This window comes from Punica granatum, chromosome 4 (assembly GCF_007655135.1).
Source record: "Punica granatum isolate Tunisia-2019 chromosome 4, ASM765513v2, whole genome shotgun sequence".
NCBI lineage: Eukaryota > Viridiplantae > Streptophyta > Magnoliopsida > Myrtales > Lythraceae > Punica > Punica granatum.
In genome coordinates, this window is record NC_045130.1 from 35,403,731 (window position 1) to 35,420,718 (window position 16,988).

The 16,988-nt window shown below is 32.5% G+C and overlaps 1 protein-coding gene across 1 annotated transcript; it reads left to right on the forward strand.

The window, feature by feature from the left end:
- The first annotated feature begins 9,005 nt into the window (after positions 1-9,005).
- Positions 9,006-10,439, forward strand: LOC116203153 (trans-resveratrol di-O-methyltransferase-like). Its single transcript, XM_031534816.1, has 2 exons — positions 9,006-9,828; positions 10,047-10,439. The coding sequence occupies exons 1-2, from the start codon at positions 9,025-9,027 to the stop codon at positions 10,344-10,346; spliced, it is 1,104 nt and encodes a 367-aa protein (XP_031390676.1). The 5' UTR covers positions 9,006-9,024; the 3' UTR covers positions 10,347-10,439.
- Positions 10,440-16,988: the final 6,549 nt, after the last annotated feature.

A 16,988-nucleotide genomic window follows, 5' to 3' on the forward strand; every position in this document is an offset into this window, starting at 1 on the left:
GAAATCTTCTTACTTTTTTGAGTTTTTTTAACTTTTTAAATAATTTTTCGTAAAAACATTCTTTTAAACTTTTACAAAAATATTTTGTTATAAGATCCAAGCAAAAAAAAATATTTTTTCACTTCCCAATGAGATATTATTAACACGATAAAGTACAGTTCCCGCACTTGAGGTTTTGCTTAATGACATAGCAAAATAAACACCTTCACCTCATTGATCTTGTTGACTTGATAAGATAAATTTCCTTTGGTCCTCAATCTGTATATGCTTTTCACTTTCATACTAATTCCTTTTCTTTTGGATTATTCTCATCTTAAACATTATACGGTTTATTCGTTTTTGTCTTACAGTTCAAATTTTGGATAAACCTATTAATATGTAATATTATTAAGAAGACATTTGGAAGTAAAGAAAGAAAAGAGAGCAACTTATCAATAATCATTGAGGCTCCTGACAAGCTAGAGCGAGGGCATCTGCCGGTGAGACCTTTACTCCTCAAGATCAATAACCAAAGCTACTGTATTTCACACTAAGAGATCATGCTTACATTATACTGTATTGTTTACGAATATGACTGTCCTTTAAAGTTCTTAGTGATCTAGGTTAGGGTGTGGTTATGCCTTTACCCTGCCCTAACCTCCATTCGTCCACACCCGCAGCTCGTATAGATCACTGTCAATTAGTAGCTCCATGAGGCACCAAGGTGGTGGTAGTGCTGTCCCTCTCATATTCCTTGTTGACATTTTCTTTTTTATTTATTAGTTTTAAAAAATTGTTTTATTATTCATGAAAAATTGCATGGCAGCTCGTGTTCTACAATAATGGCCATCAATAGTCTAACAAAGTTACGGATGACCATTTCCACGGTTTCTAACCTAGGGTGATGGTGTAATTGCCAACAAAAGTCTTTATACACAATACTGAGATTTCGGATATCGTTATTAAGATATCGATATTATGGGTTGGGTGAGGCCTCGCCATCACCGGTATTAAACACCCATACTCTAGATAACAAAAAACTAATGGTCAATGACGATATCGAACAAACTAGCTGCAAATGTTCTTTTTATTTCTTTTTTCATATTTTCTTAATTTTAGATTTTCATTTGCAAAAAATTTGCATGTCAAAAAATTTGGTGGTGACTTAGACAACAGGATCTAATGTGGACTAATAGCGTACCCTTAAGAACCATAGTGAACGAAAAGATGAATCAAGCCAAAATTAAAAATAAAGTTAAGACTAACTATTCGTTTAGAAGCGGAGTTAAATTTAACTTAATTTAACTTTACTTTTTCTTCAATTCAACAACACAATCATTACTTTTTTTATTTTTTTATTCGATTTACTAATAAATTTTCTCACATACATTTTCTTTTCTATTATTACAATTAAATTTTTATACTAAATTTCCCGAACTATTCATTACTTTTCCCTCAATTCAACAATACAATCATTATTATTTTTATCGATTAGGTAGTTTTTATCATTTATACGAATTTGACCTCATCTCCAATCCAAAAATTTGAGCTAAACACATGGATATTCCTTTATGTGGCTGGTGTAGAACGGTTTTTGCTCTTTGACTCTCAACACCAATTCTCACGTGATAGCATGCGGTCTTCTCGCACTTACCTACACGTGCCATGTGATGGGCATCTTTTCTTTTTACTATACCACGAGTTAGGCTTCCTCTTCCATGCTTGAACAAAGGGGAATTTATGCGAGGCGCACTTTGGTTTCTATCGAAACTATGGGCCTAATGTGGTGTGAGCCCACATTGCCATCCTCAGATGCGTGTTAAACCTTGCTTTGATATCATATTAACTTTTGATTAAGCTTGTACGAACTTTGACTCATAACCAACTCAAAAACTCAATATACTAGGTGGTGAAATCCAAGACATATACAAACACATGGATTTTCCTTTATGTGGTCGGTGTGGGATGGTTTTACCTTATGCCTCTCAACAATAAGAAAATATAAAAAATGAGAAACTAAATAGGGTAAGTGAACGGTTAAAGACAGGAGAAATGCTTAGAAAAAAAATATTTTTAACCAAAAAAAAAAAAAACTTATTTGATGATATTAGATGGGCTGGCTTTATGATATCTTTGTATGGGGCCGAAGGTAGAGCTCATGAAGCCCATTACTTAGGCCTCTTTGGGCCCTCAGTCCATATGTGTTACTTTATGGGGCTGAGCCCATCTTTTTTGGCTGAACTGAGCCCATCTCTTTAAGGACACTGTCCGGCTGGGTAAATCGAAAATTGAATTTCACCGAAGTTAAAGGTCAGCGAGCAAAACAAACTTACCATAAAAAAGACTAGTCTAAAGGCTAAAAATGTCCCAATCATGAATTTTTTCCATTCCCAAAACTTGAACTCGAGACCCTATTTGAGAGGAAGAGATGACGATTGACGAATCATTTGAACAAATCAACTATGATTAAAAGCTGAAAAATATAATCGGTAAGATTAGTGTCCCATCCTAGGATATTTTTAGCATTCTATTGTAAAAACTTCAACACTATTGTAGAAAAAGTGAGATTGGGCTAGTAGATAGGAAAACAAGAGATTGTAAAATATTCATTGAGTAGCAGTTGACTCATTAATGCGAATGATAGAGAATGAGATTTATTATGATTTTTTTTGGGAGCGAGCATTGGTATTCGGAAACCTAAACGAACCCTGACTAATTTAATCGAGTTGAGTCGGCCCATTAAGCAATAAAACTCTCACATCGTGGATTTATTATGATTCTTTTAAATACTAAAACTCTCACATCATGGATTTATTATGATTATTTTAAATACTAGTATTTTTGGCCTGTGCATTGAATTGATTCCTTTTCATATATTTTCGTATCATTTCTTCTTGTAATTATTTACATTTTGAAACACCAATTTCTAATTTTAAATAATAATTATTAATTTAAATTTAAATTTTCAAATAGTATTTTTCAATATTTTTTGTTGAAAATTAGAGTAAATTATTTATTTTAATAATGGTTTGAAGCTAATTATTTCAATAATATGATATATTTAAGTTAATTGAAAATATAGATATGTCATGTATATCAAATTTAGTAATTAAAATAAAAATTTGTTTCACCCTTTTAATTTAAAGAGTGCTTGTGATATTCTTATCTTTAAGTTTTATTTTTTGTTCCATTTATGAGCTTATGTTCATATTATTGTCATAATTTTTTCTATAGAACATACTTTGTTGTGGAAATTCTATACATAATTAATTAAATTATTTTGTAGTGTTTATATCCTTTGCATCGTATATGTTCGTTTTAACACATTTAAAAATTATTTTTTATTATAATTATCTGATATTTGAAAAATATATTTTCTTCTTAATACAATAAAGTACTTTTAATTATTAATTTCAAATTTCATGAGATAATATAAATGTCAATCAGTTTATTCTTTCCCTTTTTATTTTGCAATATATTCATTTCTGGAATGATTGTCAAATGCCAAAATGCATATATATTATTATTAACACAAATATATGTTCTTTGTTAGTATAAGACTTGTTTGTTGCATCTTAAAAGTTATTATATTATTATTATAATTATTTTATTTAGAATAACATTTTATTTACTATAATATTTAATTTATGAAATTTAGTTTTTTACTATATTGCAAACATTTATTACGGGTATTTATTACAGGCATAATCTATTTTACTATATATATATACTTGCTTTTTACCTGTGCTTTGTACATGTTGATTAAATAAAATTTGTTTTATGGGGTCAGTATTGAAAATTAATTTATATTTTTGTACTTTTCATATAAATGCATGGAAAAATCTCATTATATGCCCTTCAAAATATATATTTAGCTAAAGAAAGTTAAAAGTCAAGTATTATATAATATTCTCTAGATTTCATTATCTTTATTATAATGCTGCTACATAATACAGATTGGAGGGATATGTGTGTCTATATATATATATATATAAGACTTACCTAGAATGCAATTGCATAATTATAAAATAGAAGAAAAGATAAATAAACCAAGAGTTCTCTTATGTTATAATGATAGGTGATTTCTCTAAATATGCTTTTATGTATATATATATATATATATATATATGAGTGTTCGAGGATGCAATTAATTATAGCAATTAATTTTTTTATAAAACAATTAATTTGAAAAACCGTTACTATTGTTATCTTTTAATGAGTATAAATTAAATGCTTTAAAGATTAGACATTATGATGTATACTAAATTGTTATAAATGTTTAAAAGTCCAAAGATTACGTATCATATCCACCGAAAAGAAGTTTGCGCATTCTAGTTAGATTTTTAATTTTTTTGTAGCATATTCATTTTCTTTTATAAAGATACAACAGTAAAGTAAAGATATTCAAGTAAAATTTCTCATTTTGATTTTCTCAGTTTTAAACTAAATTTACTAGATTATATGTACATTATACTTAATTTACAGAATTCTTTTTCCTATGTAAAGTATGTCATACCTATTCTATGGAATTGATCATATTAATAAACACTGACTGTTAACAATATCCAAGAATTACATAGTATATACTTTAATTTGGTTAATACAAGTTCTTTTAAAAAATTCCACTGTAAAATTAAAAAAATTAATGCAAGTAAATTTCATTTCTAACTATGTTATTTTTAAACTAAATTCTACATACCATAAATTTTAATTTTGTTTGTTACATATTCCTTCTAAAAAAACAAAGAAAATTAATTTAATTGAATTTTATAAATTGAATTTAATCTAAATTAGATATATAGGTAAATTTTATTTAGCTATTGACTTTTTTAGCCCTTTATTAGTAAATATTTACCTTTAGGTTGGAGTGACTATATATTCTCGAGTAGGTCGGAGTGAATCTATATATATATATCTATTCAATTATTTTTCCTATTTGTGACAAATATATTAAATATAATTATAATACTTTTTTAACTCTAAGCATTATTTTAAAATAAAAAAGAGCATGATATTTCGATAGTATAAAGAGTTGAATAGATAAAAAATTATAGAACTTTTTATAAATCGATTATTATAAATAAATAAGTGATAGTTCTTTATGGTCAATAATAACTAATAAATATTTTTTTAATTATTTTACTATTTTATGCATTTAATGCAAGAATTTTACTTATTTTTCCTATAAATGATTATTTAACCGTAAACCTTATTTACACATTTACATTTGTGACCCTATATAATCTTGAAATTTAATTTTCAAACCCTATTTAATACATGTGATGTATCTTTATTTTTATATAATTTTATTTAGATATTGACATTTCTTGTTGGATCTCAATAAACATTGGGTAAATTACAAAAAAAAATTCAAATTTTGTAAAATGTCTCAGTTTTGTCCCAAATTTTGTTTTGTACAAAAAAACCATAAGTTTTCTAAAATATCTCAAAAATGACCTCCGTTATAACTTCCGTCAATTTTTGCCTACGTGTGACCTACATGGACTATTAAAGGGACCCACCATCAGCAGCAAAAATTGACGGAAGTTATAACGGAGATCCTTTTTGAGATATTTTAGAAAACTTATGATTTTTTTTGTTACAAAATAAAATTTAAGACAAAACTGAAACTTTTTACAAAACTTGATTTTTTTTTGTAATTTGCCCATAAACATTTACCTTTAGGTTGGAGTGAATATATATATTCAATTATTTTTCCTATTTGCAGCAAAGTATTTTTTAACCCTAAATATTATTTAGACATAAAAAGAAGTGCATGATATTTCAGTAGAATAAAAGGTCGAATATAAAAAATTATAAAACTTTTATAAATCCATTATTATAAATAAATATATGATAGTGTTTTGCTAACAATGACAAAAATAATTAATAAATAATTTTTAATTGTTTTACTATATGATACATTTAATGCAAGAATTTACTTAATTTTCCTATAAATGATATTTTAATTTTAAATTTTATATAGACATTTACATTTGTGACCCTATATAATATTCGCATTTACTTTTTTAATCCTATTTATTATATGGGATGCAACTATATATATATATATATACACACATATAGATGATTAGGGCGAGGGATCTTAGTTTATTAGCTAGGTATAAATACAATAACGAGTGAACTATAAAGATAATATTATAGATATGCATATATATATATATATAGGCAATTTTTTTAGTTAAAAAAAAAGTTCATAAGCCTGGTAGAATGAAATAGAAATAATAAATCTCTAATGAAAGGACACACGTAGTTCTGCCTGAATAAACTTGAAACGTCTTGGTTACCATACGATAATATACGCTACTACACTACATTCTTTTTTATTATAGTACGAATTTAGGACCAGAAAATTAACAGATAAGATCTGCTTTTATTATGACCTCAATAACATGTTAACTAGTCAATATTTTATTTCAACAGCCTTGTCATCAATATTGTCAGGGAAACTATGGTGGCAAATTTAGGACTGGAGAATTAACATATAAGATCTACTTTTATTATGACCTTAATAACATGTTAACTAGTCAATATTTTATTTCAACAGCCTTATCATCAATATTGTCAGGGAAGCTATGGTGGCAAATTTAGGACCGGAGAATTAACATATAAGATCTACTTTTATTATGACCTTAATAACATGTTAACTAGTCAATATTTTATTTCAATAGCCTTATCATCAATATTTTCAAAGAAGCTATGGTGGCGAATTTAGGACCGAAGAGTTAACGGATAAGATCTACTTTTATTATGACCATAATAACATGTTAACTCGTCAATATTTTATTTCAACAGCCTTATCATCAATATTGTCAAAGAACCTTTTTTTTTTAGAATAAGTAATTAAACCATTGTTTATCCATAAATTCTTCTTCTTTTTTTTTTCTTTCCGGTTACATAAGGAGGCTCATAGACCTAATACAATGAAATAAGAATCTTAAAAACTAATGAAAGGGTATGGGTAGTCCCCATCGAGTATCGAATTAGAAATTATTGGTTACTAAATGAAATCGTCTATCACTGCGCTATATCTTCTTTTAATAAAAAAAAGTAATTATTTTCATAATTGCATGTATAGTGATCTCCAAACGAAAGAAGAGCTAAAAGATATCATTCCATTCAATCTACCTTGTAAGAAACCAGAAGCTCCGAAGTCTACAAAAGATAAGTGAGACTTTAGATGTGGTAGAGGATGCAAATCTAATTAAGAAGTGAGACGATAAAACTTTTCTTGAGAGGGCTATAATATATTGAAGTGTGCGATGCGTTGCATTCAAAATCCGGGGGATTTTTTTCAACGAAGAAGAGTGTGGAAGGAAAAGGAAAAAGAAATAAAATAAAGACTTAAAGTGCCATATTTCGTACTTATTTTACTCTTTATTCCACATAAGAGAACCATACTTAATTAAAACATTAAGAAAAGTGAGTAAAATGAAGAAAGTGTTTTCCACATGTTAATCCCTTTTATGACTTTTCTAGAAATCAATGGGTCAGCTGACCCCATAATTTTCCACTTAAGATCCGCCCAAATATACACCGTAGATGTTTGTAGTGTTCCTGTGGAAAATAAAAGAGATGGCAGTACAAATCAATTTCGAAGCCCCAATTTCAATCTGGTGTCCCTACTGGTCCTCTAATATATGAATTTATTTGATAATTTATTTTATTTCCCAGCATAAAGATCCATATCTAATCCAATATTATGGATTGAAGAAGAAAGTTGGTGTAGGGTTCCACATGGACGTATCAAATATCCGGCCATAGGGTTCCATATTAATTTACACCAATGAGATGTGCCCTAGCACAGTCATGTGATGGTTCATGGCTTGTGATTCTGCAGTATTTTAGTCTACAATTGGTTTTTGAACTCTTGACACCGTGAAATTAGTTGCTTCAAATCTCTCTTGAGGAGGACGAGAGAGAGAGAGAGAGTTTGGGGAGAAAAGGGCGTAGTGTTGGCTTGCCCTTACTACCATCACCCCATGAAAGGTCGCCGGTCCCCTAAGAGGTCTTTGGTGACCTGTTTTGGGTGTGGTGGTGATTAAGTGAGCAGTTAACATCTCTCTCTTCTTTCGTTCCCTCTCTCTCTTTGACGTTCTCCTATTTTTCCCTTATTTATCTTTTTTATTATATTTGAAATTATTTTTTAATTCTTGAACTAATTAATTAATAATAAATAAATTTTTACTCGGAAAAGTAATCAGAAGTGCACTTACTTCTTTTTAGATAGTTTGGGTGATAAAATGCAAATTTTCAATGATTAGGGAACACTTTGCTAATATATCCAAAAGATGGGGTAAATTGCAGTCTATTTATATTGATAAATAATCGGGCCAGGACTCCATGGAATGATACGGTCGCGATATAACCAATATTCACGTGTTTTATGCTGCCTCGCTAAAATTTGCAAAACTCAAATTATTTCCTCAAACAATAACTTGTACTCATCTTACCATATCTTATCTTATTATTATTATTATTATTATTATTATTATTATTATTATTATTATTATTATTATTATTATTATTTATAATACAATTTTATTTTATTTTTCAATCGGTAAAGGCTAATAATTTCTATTCAAGAAGCACCAAAGAATCAAAGAAATTGTAGTGCAACATCGCATACTTTTGACAGATAATTAAGATATTCCAGATTCGACACTCATTGTGAAATATCCATATTCTTTATTAGGATATTAAAAAGTTTCATTGTATTAGCTTACGTGGACTTCCCCAGTAACTGAAAAAGAAATGCCAGGAAAAAAAAAGAGATGGCAGCACAAATCATTTTCCATGCCCCAATTCAAGCTGGTGTCCTATTGGTCCTCTAATATGAACTTATTATATGATTTATTTTATTTCTCAACTTACAAAATTTGTATTCAATTTATATTACAAATTAGAGAAGAAAGTAAGTTGCAGTCACTATTATTCCACGTGCACGCATCAAATACCCGGCCATAGGGTTCTATATAATTCACACACACCAAGTACAAGTCGAGTCCAGCGGACACATACCCTATGGAGGGTTCGGGCATGAACAAGACAATAAGTGGTAATGCAAGAGGCTCACTTGTGCATGCCCAAACCCACATATGGAACCACATATTCAGCTTCGTCAAATCCATGTCCTTGAAATGTGCCGTTCAATTGGGTATACCTGACATCATCCATAACCACGGTGGCCCCATGACCATCAACGAGCTCGTCTCAGCACTTTCGGTCCATCCAGGCAAGGCTCATTGCATCTCCCGCCTCATGCGTATCCTTGTCCACTCAGGCTTCTTCGAACAGACAAGCCTCCGAGTGGTTGCCCAGGATGACCGAGAAGAGGTAGGGTATGCCCTAAACAATGTCTCCTCCCTCCTCCTCAAGGACAACCCTTTGAGCACAAGGCCCTACGCACTCGCGATGCTGGACCCTGCGCTGATGAACTCGGGGCACTGCCTGGGCGCCTGGTTTCTGAACGATGACCCTACCCCATTCAGCACGGAGCATGGATCGCTCTTCTTTGAGCACATGGGTAATGGGCCAGAGCAGAACTTGCTCTTCAACAATGCAATGGCAAGTGATGCCAGGTTGTTAGCGACCGAGGTGTTAGGATCGGATTGCAAGAGGGCGTTCGAGGGGCTGAGGTCACTGGTGGACGTTGGGGGTGGAACTGGGACGATGGCTAAAGCGATCGCGGCGGAGTTCCCGGATTTAGAGTGCACGGTGTTTGATCTCCCGCACGTGGTGGCGGGCTTGAAAGGGACCAAGAACGTGAAGTACGTTGGAGGGAACATGTTTAAGGAAATTCCACCAGCAGACGCGTATCTTCTAAAGGCAAGTTTCCAATGTATATATCACTTCTTCTCGATAGGTAATTTATGATGAAATAATCTCATATATTGATAATCCAGTAACTTCATCGGCCAATAAAGATTTTGAACACAAACATATATTATTGGTACGATATTATGTGGGATTGAATTCTAGGAGATCAAACCATGCAGATATACATAATTGCCTATTAACGTGAAAAGTACGTTCCCTTATGGCAGTGGATAATCCATGATTGGAGCGACGAGGAAAGCGTGAAGATACTGAAACGATGCAAAGACGGACTAAGGGAAGGCAAGGGATGCAAGTTGATTATTGTCGATATCGTGTTGGGATTCGGTAAAGAAGATGAGGAGTCGGTTGAGACGCAGCTCTTCTGCGACATGCAGCTTATGATTATACTTACAGGAAAAGAGCGGACCGAAAGAGAATGGGCTAAACTCTTTGTCGAAGCAGGTTTTCGTGACTATAAGATAACTCCTATGTTAGGTCTTCGGTCTTTGATCGAAGTATACCCCTGAATATGATCACTACTATGTCAATATTTATCATTTTCAGTTTATGTACTACTACTGCCTCAAAATAATAAAACGATGTTCCTCTTAATTATTAAAGCTGACAAGTGTACTGTAATGTGGAAGCCTCATCTTTTTCGTGATAATCCTTTACTTATGGTTGTCTCTTCGACTACTCGATCAAATCATCAAAGAAATTATGATCGTACTTATCTAATGTATTGATACGCAAAAAATTAAACTTTTTAATTCTCCTAAATATTAAATATATATTTGAAAATAAATAAAAGTCTTCCTGATTCAAGAATAAAAATAAAAAGCAATACTAAAAAAAGCTCTTAATAAATTTTAAAAAAACTTTCACAATATCTCTCTTAATTAAAAAATTCAGGATTTTTTTGGTACTACTCTTGCGACTTGCACCGAAATAGCGCTTTGCCCATTTTTGGGTATAGTGCCTTATGCTATGAGTATCAATCCACTCTTATCAAAATGGGATTGCCTGTGTCCCTTGTAACCATGTGCGTATAGCGCAGTGGCACACGCTCTCGCCTGTTAATCAAGAGGTTCTAGATTCGATACTCAGTAAAACTATTCGTGCCCCTTCATTCGTTATTATGATTTCTATTTTATTGTATTAGATCCACAGACCTCCTTTATAACTGAAAAATGAGTTTCTTACAAAAAAGAATGGGTAAAATACACTCTCCATGCAGATTTTGTATAATGACACACCACCCCAATCTTAGCTAAATTGAACACTCTACCCTATTATTAAAAAAAAAAATTGATACTTCACGTTTTGACCATGTTGACTTAAGAAAATTCTTTTGGTCCTCAATTTTAGTTTACTTTTCAGTTTCGTTCCATAATACATGGTTAACCCATGTGTGGTCTTGCTGTTTAAATTACTCTCAAATCTATTGACATTTAAATCTTTTCCGGATGCAAATTAATCTTAAAAATTAAGAAAATAAGGAAAGAAAAAGAACGCTTTTAGGTAATCCATTAGAGGTCGTTTTAAGGTATTAATCTTAAAAATTAAGAAAATAAGGAAAGAAAAAGAATGCTTTTAGGTAATCCATTAGAGGTCGTTTTAAGGTATTCAGTTATTTACCGTGGAGGTCTTTGCACTTGACAAGACTCCACTTATAATGCCGATATCTTAAATTAGGAACTGTAAAATCTTAGTATTTGCAATGTAGACCTTGTCAGCGACCATACCATCACCCAACATTATACTTCATTGGAGTATTGGCGGCATTTAGCATGGAATACAAGTTTCATATATAAATTTGCGACCATGTAATCTTTCATGAATAAATAAAATAATTCTAAAAAATTAACAAATGAATGTAAAAGAAACATCAATAAGGAGTAGGAGAGGGATGGTAACTACTTCGGCGATACAATAAGGAGTGGGAGAGGAATGGTAAAGTTGAGGATGAGAATAATTGAAAAGGAAAAATGAATTGGGATGAAAGTGAAAAGCAGCTAATAGTAGAGGATCAAAAGAAAATTTTCTTATTAAGTCAATAAAATCAACGGGGTAGAGTGTCTATTTTGGTTAAGAATAGGGTGAAGTTCATTAAACAAAACCATAAGGGAGGGGAGTATGCTTTATTCAAAAAGAATTAATTCCATCAAGGGAATGATTTGGGTGGCGTTTGGTCATGGGTAGAGTTTAACTCCACTCCGTTCCTATATTAATATATATTTAAGTGGGGCTATAATGATGGTTAAGAAAAAGTATGTGTGAGAATTTAGTATTAAATACGAGAAAAAGATAAAAAAAGAAATTATTATGTTGTTGAATTACTAGAAAAATGAAGTGGAGTTGGGAAATTTATTATTAAAAACTTGCTTGTAATAATGATTAGGAAAAAATGTGAAAGTTTATTATTAAATAGGAGAAAAAGACAAAATAATAATCATTATCTTGTTGAATTTGATAAAAAATGAAGTGCAATGGAGTGGGGTTGTAATGGAAATAAACTCCATCACCAGACGAAGCAGTTATGGAGGAATGAAATTTAAGAGGAGTAAATTGATATCTCTCTACCGTAAAAGAATTCATATTTCCTCCATTCTTGAGAATACTTTCCTTGTCTTTACTATATCCATGGAAAAATAGAATAAAGAAAATCATTTCATCGGCATGGGTTATTTCAAATGGGTCGGTATTTGTTCCCCTTAAATAAAGTCTCGCGTTCGAGTCTTGTAAATAAAAAAAATTCACACTGGAAGAGTTTTACCCCTTAGTGGGCCGATCTGACTAAACAAAATTAGTCGAAAGTCCATTGGATTTCCAAATATTAAGGTGCATACCGAAAAAAATCATTTCATTCATTTTCCTTTTTCTCTAAAAGGAAAAAATATGAACAATTCTTAAGGTTGAGTAAAAAAACTTGATTCTTCAGTTTATCGAAACTGATGGTCACATTGGCTTTTCAATATTGAATAAATTGTTTTATTAGCCTTTTTACATATTTGCCTGATGCGTGATTTGCACCTGGTAAATATATTCATTCGATCTACTGTAATGACCTTTGTCTCGATTCAGAACTAAGAGATGTTTGGTATATATAATTCTCAGTAGAGAAAATACTCATGTCCCTTTATTTTTCCCTTCTTTTATTTGCTTTTAAACTCACGAGCTTTTCTTGTAAATTAAAGCAATAAAATAAATTTATTAATCTCCATGATCTCATCCTACAATAACTTCGAATATATCAGGCAATAATAACAACAAGGAAGGACCGGGCATTTTGATAGAGGAAAGTGAGTCGTTGAGGGTGCGTTTGGATTCAGAGTTGAAGTATCTTTGATTTTAATTTTGATTTTGATTTTGATTGTGGAAAAGGACAAATGAGATGTGATTATAAATTTGACTTAAGAAATTTATATTTTTGTTGTGTAGTGTGTTGAGTTAAAGTTAAAGTTAAAATTTTTAACTTGGAAAATGTGTGTTTTTGTTGTGTAGTGTGTTAAGTTAAAGTTAAAGTTAAAATTTTTTGTTCCTGAATCCAAACAGGGCCGAATTAGGAGGATAATTGTAAGTAAATTTATGGGCAAAATGCACAAATCTCCCTTGAGGTTTGGAGAAACGAAATTTAACTCCATTTGTTGAGAATATATGCACTTAACACCATTTGACTTAGTTGGCAAACTTATTATTATTTTGAGAGAATCGTAATTAGGTTCTCTTAAATTTTTCCTTTTTAGTCCATGCATTTATATTTTTTTTACTGAATAAGGTTCACATTACATAAAATATTCATACACAATCTTTATTATTTATTATTGGGTAAATAACCTAAAAAAATACATACTATTGACAAGTTCCATAATTTAGTACATACTTTAAAAATTTTCTAAAAAAGTACAATGTTTTAAAATTGTCCCATATCTAGCACGCCATTACCATTCCGTTTATCCTTTGCCATTAATTGCTTATATGGCCGTTAATTTTGACTAGGTGGCCGTTAATTGACACGTGTAACACTCCCATTGGACATTGGCCATGAAAAACCTAGTGACGGGGCCATTTTTCTTTTTCTCTTCCTCTTCCGTGTTCTTCTTCGTCGATGAACTTCTATTGCTGAGTTGGAGGACAAGGGAGGCTGGGGTTTGTCAGGGCACGAGGAGCAGCGACAACCCAGTAGGGAACAAGTTGGGCAGCATCAATGGAACTCATGGAGCTTGAGAAGGTGCTGTGGTAAGTGGTACAACAGCACACCAACTAGAACGGCAAGTCCAACAAGGCCAGGAAGAACGGCATTCTGTGATTTGCAATGTCCAAAACTTCCCATTCTTACACAATCTCTTTCACCAATCATCCGACAAATGTAAATCTACTTGGTAATGCATGGTAGCATCTGCATTAAAACTGTCTCCTATTCACCCATCCCTGCTAAGAGCATTTTTAACCAAAAGTTAGCTCATCTGCTACTCATTCAACTACTAAACATATACATATATCAAGCCATGAGGAACTGGAGATAAATCAGAAAAACTTGCGCACATAATTCAAACAGAAATGAAAGCCTACCTCTTATCAAGTGACTGATCTTTCTCATTTGACGTGTTACTGTTACATTTGGAAGACTCGGAATGTTCTGAAGCTGTGGACAGTCGGAAACATTCAATGTTCTCAGGGACTTCAGTTCCTCGAGGCCCGGAATCTCCAGAAGATTTTCACAACCTTGCACTTCCAGTGCTCTTTAACCTCTGCAGGTTCGATAAATTACGCAACCTTCTAATTGCGTTACATCCAGTGAGGAGGGAAGGAGGCTGAGGTAGAGGTCGTAAGCTGAGGAAGGCAGTGAGGAGGGAAGGAGTCGGCTGAAGGGATGACAGAGGAAAGAGGAAGTTGGTGGAGTAGTGGTGTGATGTAAGGAAACAAATGTAGGAGGATGTGGATGAAATATGGAAGGTTGAGGAGGAAGGAATGGTCTGTGGGTGTCAAGAGAGATAGAGGGATAGAGAAGTCGGGAGGAAGGTAATGGATGGTGATGGACGAGGCCGAGCCATAGAGGAGAAGCTCGAGGTCGGGCTGCTACCGTCGGAGCTTGTGTGTGAGCTAAGTGGCGGTCAATCGGAAAGGAAGAGCAGGGGAGGAGGAAGAAGAGGGGAAGAATTGAAGGGGAAAAAAACTACCAATGGGAGTGTTACACGTGCCAATTAACGGCCACCTAGTCAAAATTAACGGCTACATAAGCAATTAGCGGCAAAGGACGGACGAAAGGGTAACGATGTGCTAGATGTGGGACAATTTTGAAACGTTGTACTTTTTTTGAAAATTTTTATAGCACGTGCTAGATTAAGGAACTTGTTGATAGTACGTGCTTTTTAAGATTATTTACCCTTTATTATTTAATGAGTAAACATTTAAAATAAATAATAAAAATAATTGAAAGCTTCAATCTAGAGGACAAATAAAGAGAGCGAAGGGAGGTGGCCTATCGCAGGGCACTAGGAATGAAAGTAAAAAGTTGAAAATCGAAGTTTGACCCAGTTAACAACTACTACGAGCTGGGCTTCCACTTCTGGACTCGGACTTCCCTGGCATGGTATGTGTGCTCCCATACGCGCCTCCAGAATCATTACCACGGGCTCTGATACCATCTTAAATTCTACCGAACTTACATGAGCTTGGGCTCAACTTCAACTCAAAAGATCAAGCTGTCAAATTGTGAGACCAAATTCCATATAAATCATTATATTTTCTTTTTATACTTCCGATGTGGGATTAACTTTTCCCAACACGACCCGAAATAAAATAAGTTGGGCTATTTGAATTTTGATCCGTGATAGACAATCCCGTCCCCCGTCCCCCTGAATGTCCCGTTTAAATGGACCTTTCAAGTAATATAAATTTATTTATTTGAGAACAAGTATGTAACATAATGACACACGTCATAGCTTAATAACTAAGAGATTCCAAGTTTAATTCTCGTTAACAGACTATTCGTATTTCGTTATTAGTTATTAAAATTTCTATTTAACTATGAAGTTCATGGCCTCTTCTATATAATTGAAAAAGAAATCCTATTTGTTAAAAAAAATCCTATTTATGTTACTTTTATTAATTACAGTGATGATTGTTTATATATTTTTCCTTGCATATTGGCACGTTTTTTATTTGCATTATTTATCAAATCACGTGAAAACGCAGAAAGTGAACACACTTTGGAAGTTGGAACTATTAAGCACATCTTTTGCTAAGATAACTTGCAATGATCTATTAATAATCTAATATTAAGATATTGCAACTATGATCTCAATCACTTCGATCCGAAGGCCAATTAGACAGGCGGTATGGGTCCCTGAGAGGAAACGGCAGAAGCAGCCATCAACAATTATGTTTTCATAATCTTAAAAACAGAAAGAGCAAATCTGTTTACGAATCAAGTAATTAGGGGAATTTTCCCCAAAAAGGAAGTTCAACACCGTTATGTTCTCCTTCGTTCTAAAATACAAACATTAACTGGATGTCGTACTCATGCTACGCACATATATGTAGTCCGGCATGTTAAAATCGCTCAACAATGAGCTGGGGATTTAGAAATTCAAGTGATGACATTGATTCTTTCTCTCCGTTATGCTATTATACATTACATATAGATTGCGCATTAATTCAAGGTTACTTGGGATGCTCTTTCATACCCAGGATCCTCTTCTAGATGAGGAATGTAACCTATAACTGAAAAATGAAAAGACATGTCCCCTCTTTGCGATTTATCTATTACACGAAAGGAGAGTCACGACGAAATTCTTAGCATGGTTAAGTTGAGGATTATGAGAGTTTCTATGCAATTTTTTATAATCCTCCATAAGCACCCCCAATTAAACAATGTAAGGAATAAGGGCCCTAAAATGCTACCATTATTTCGGTATACATAATATAATGCCCATGGCATATATCTTGTATAGGCGAATAGCAATAAGGTAAAACTAAATTATTGTGGGGGTCATATTTTCTAACACGTGATAAATGTACAGTATAAATTATATATTAGAAGAAATGTACATTTATAATATTAATCATTGTGAGTTTATCTTGCACTATCACATTCACTGAGTTCTTGTCATGAATTTGAATACTCATCTCTGCGCGTTTCTTTGCTACACGAGTTTCGACGGGCA

Excerpts from the sequence above, each read along its gene's own strand:
- LOC116203153 (XM_031534816.1), top strand. The coding sequence starts at position 9,025 with ATGGAGGGTTCGGGCATGAACAAGACAATAAGTGGTAATGCAAGAGGC. Across the intron at positions 9,829-10,046 it reads CAGACGCGTATCTTCTAAAG|TGGATAATCCATGATTGGAG; the intron begins GCAAGTTTCCAA and ends CCCTTATGGCAG.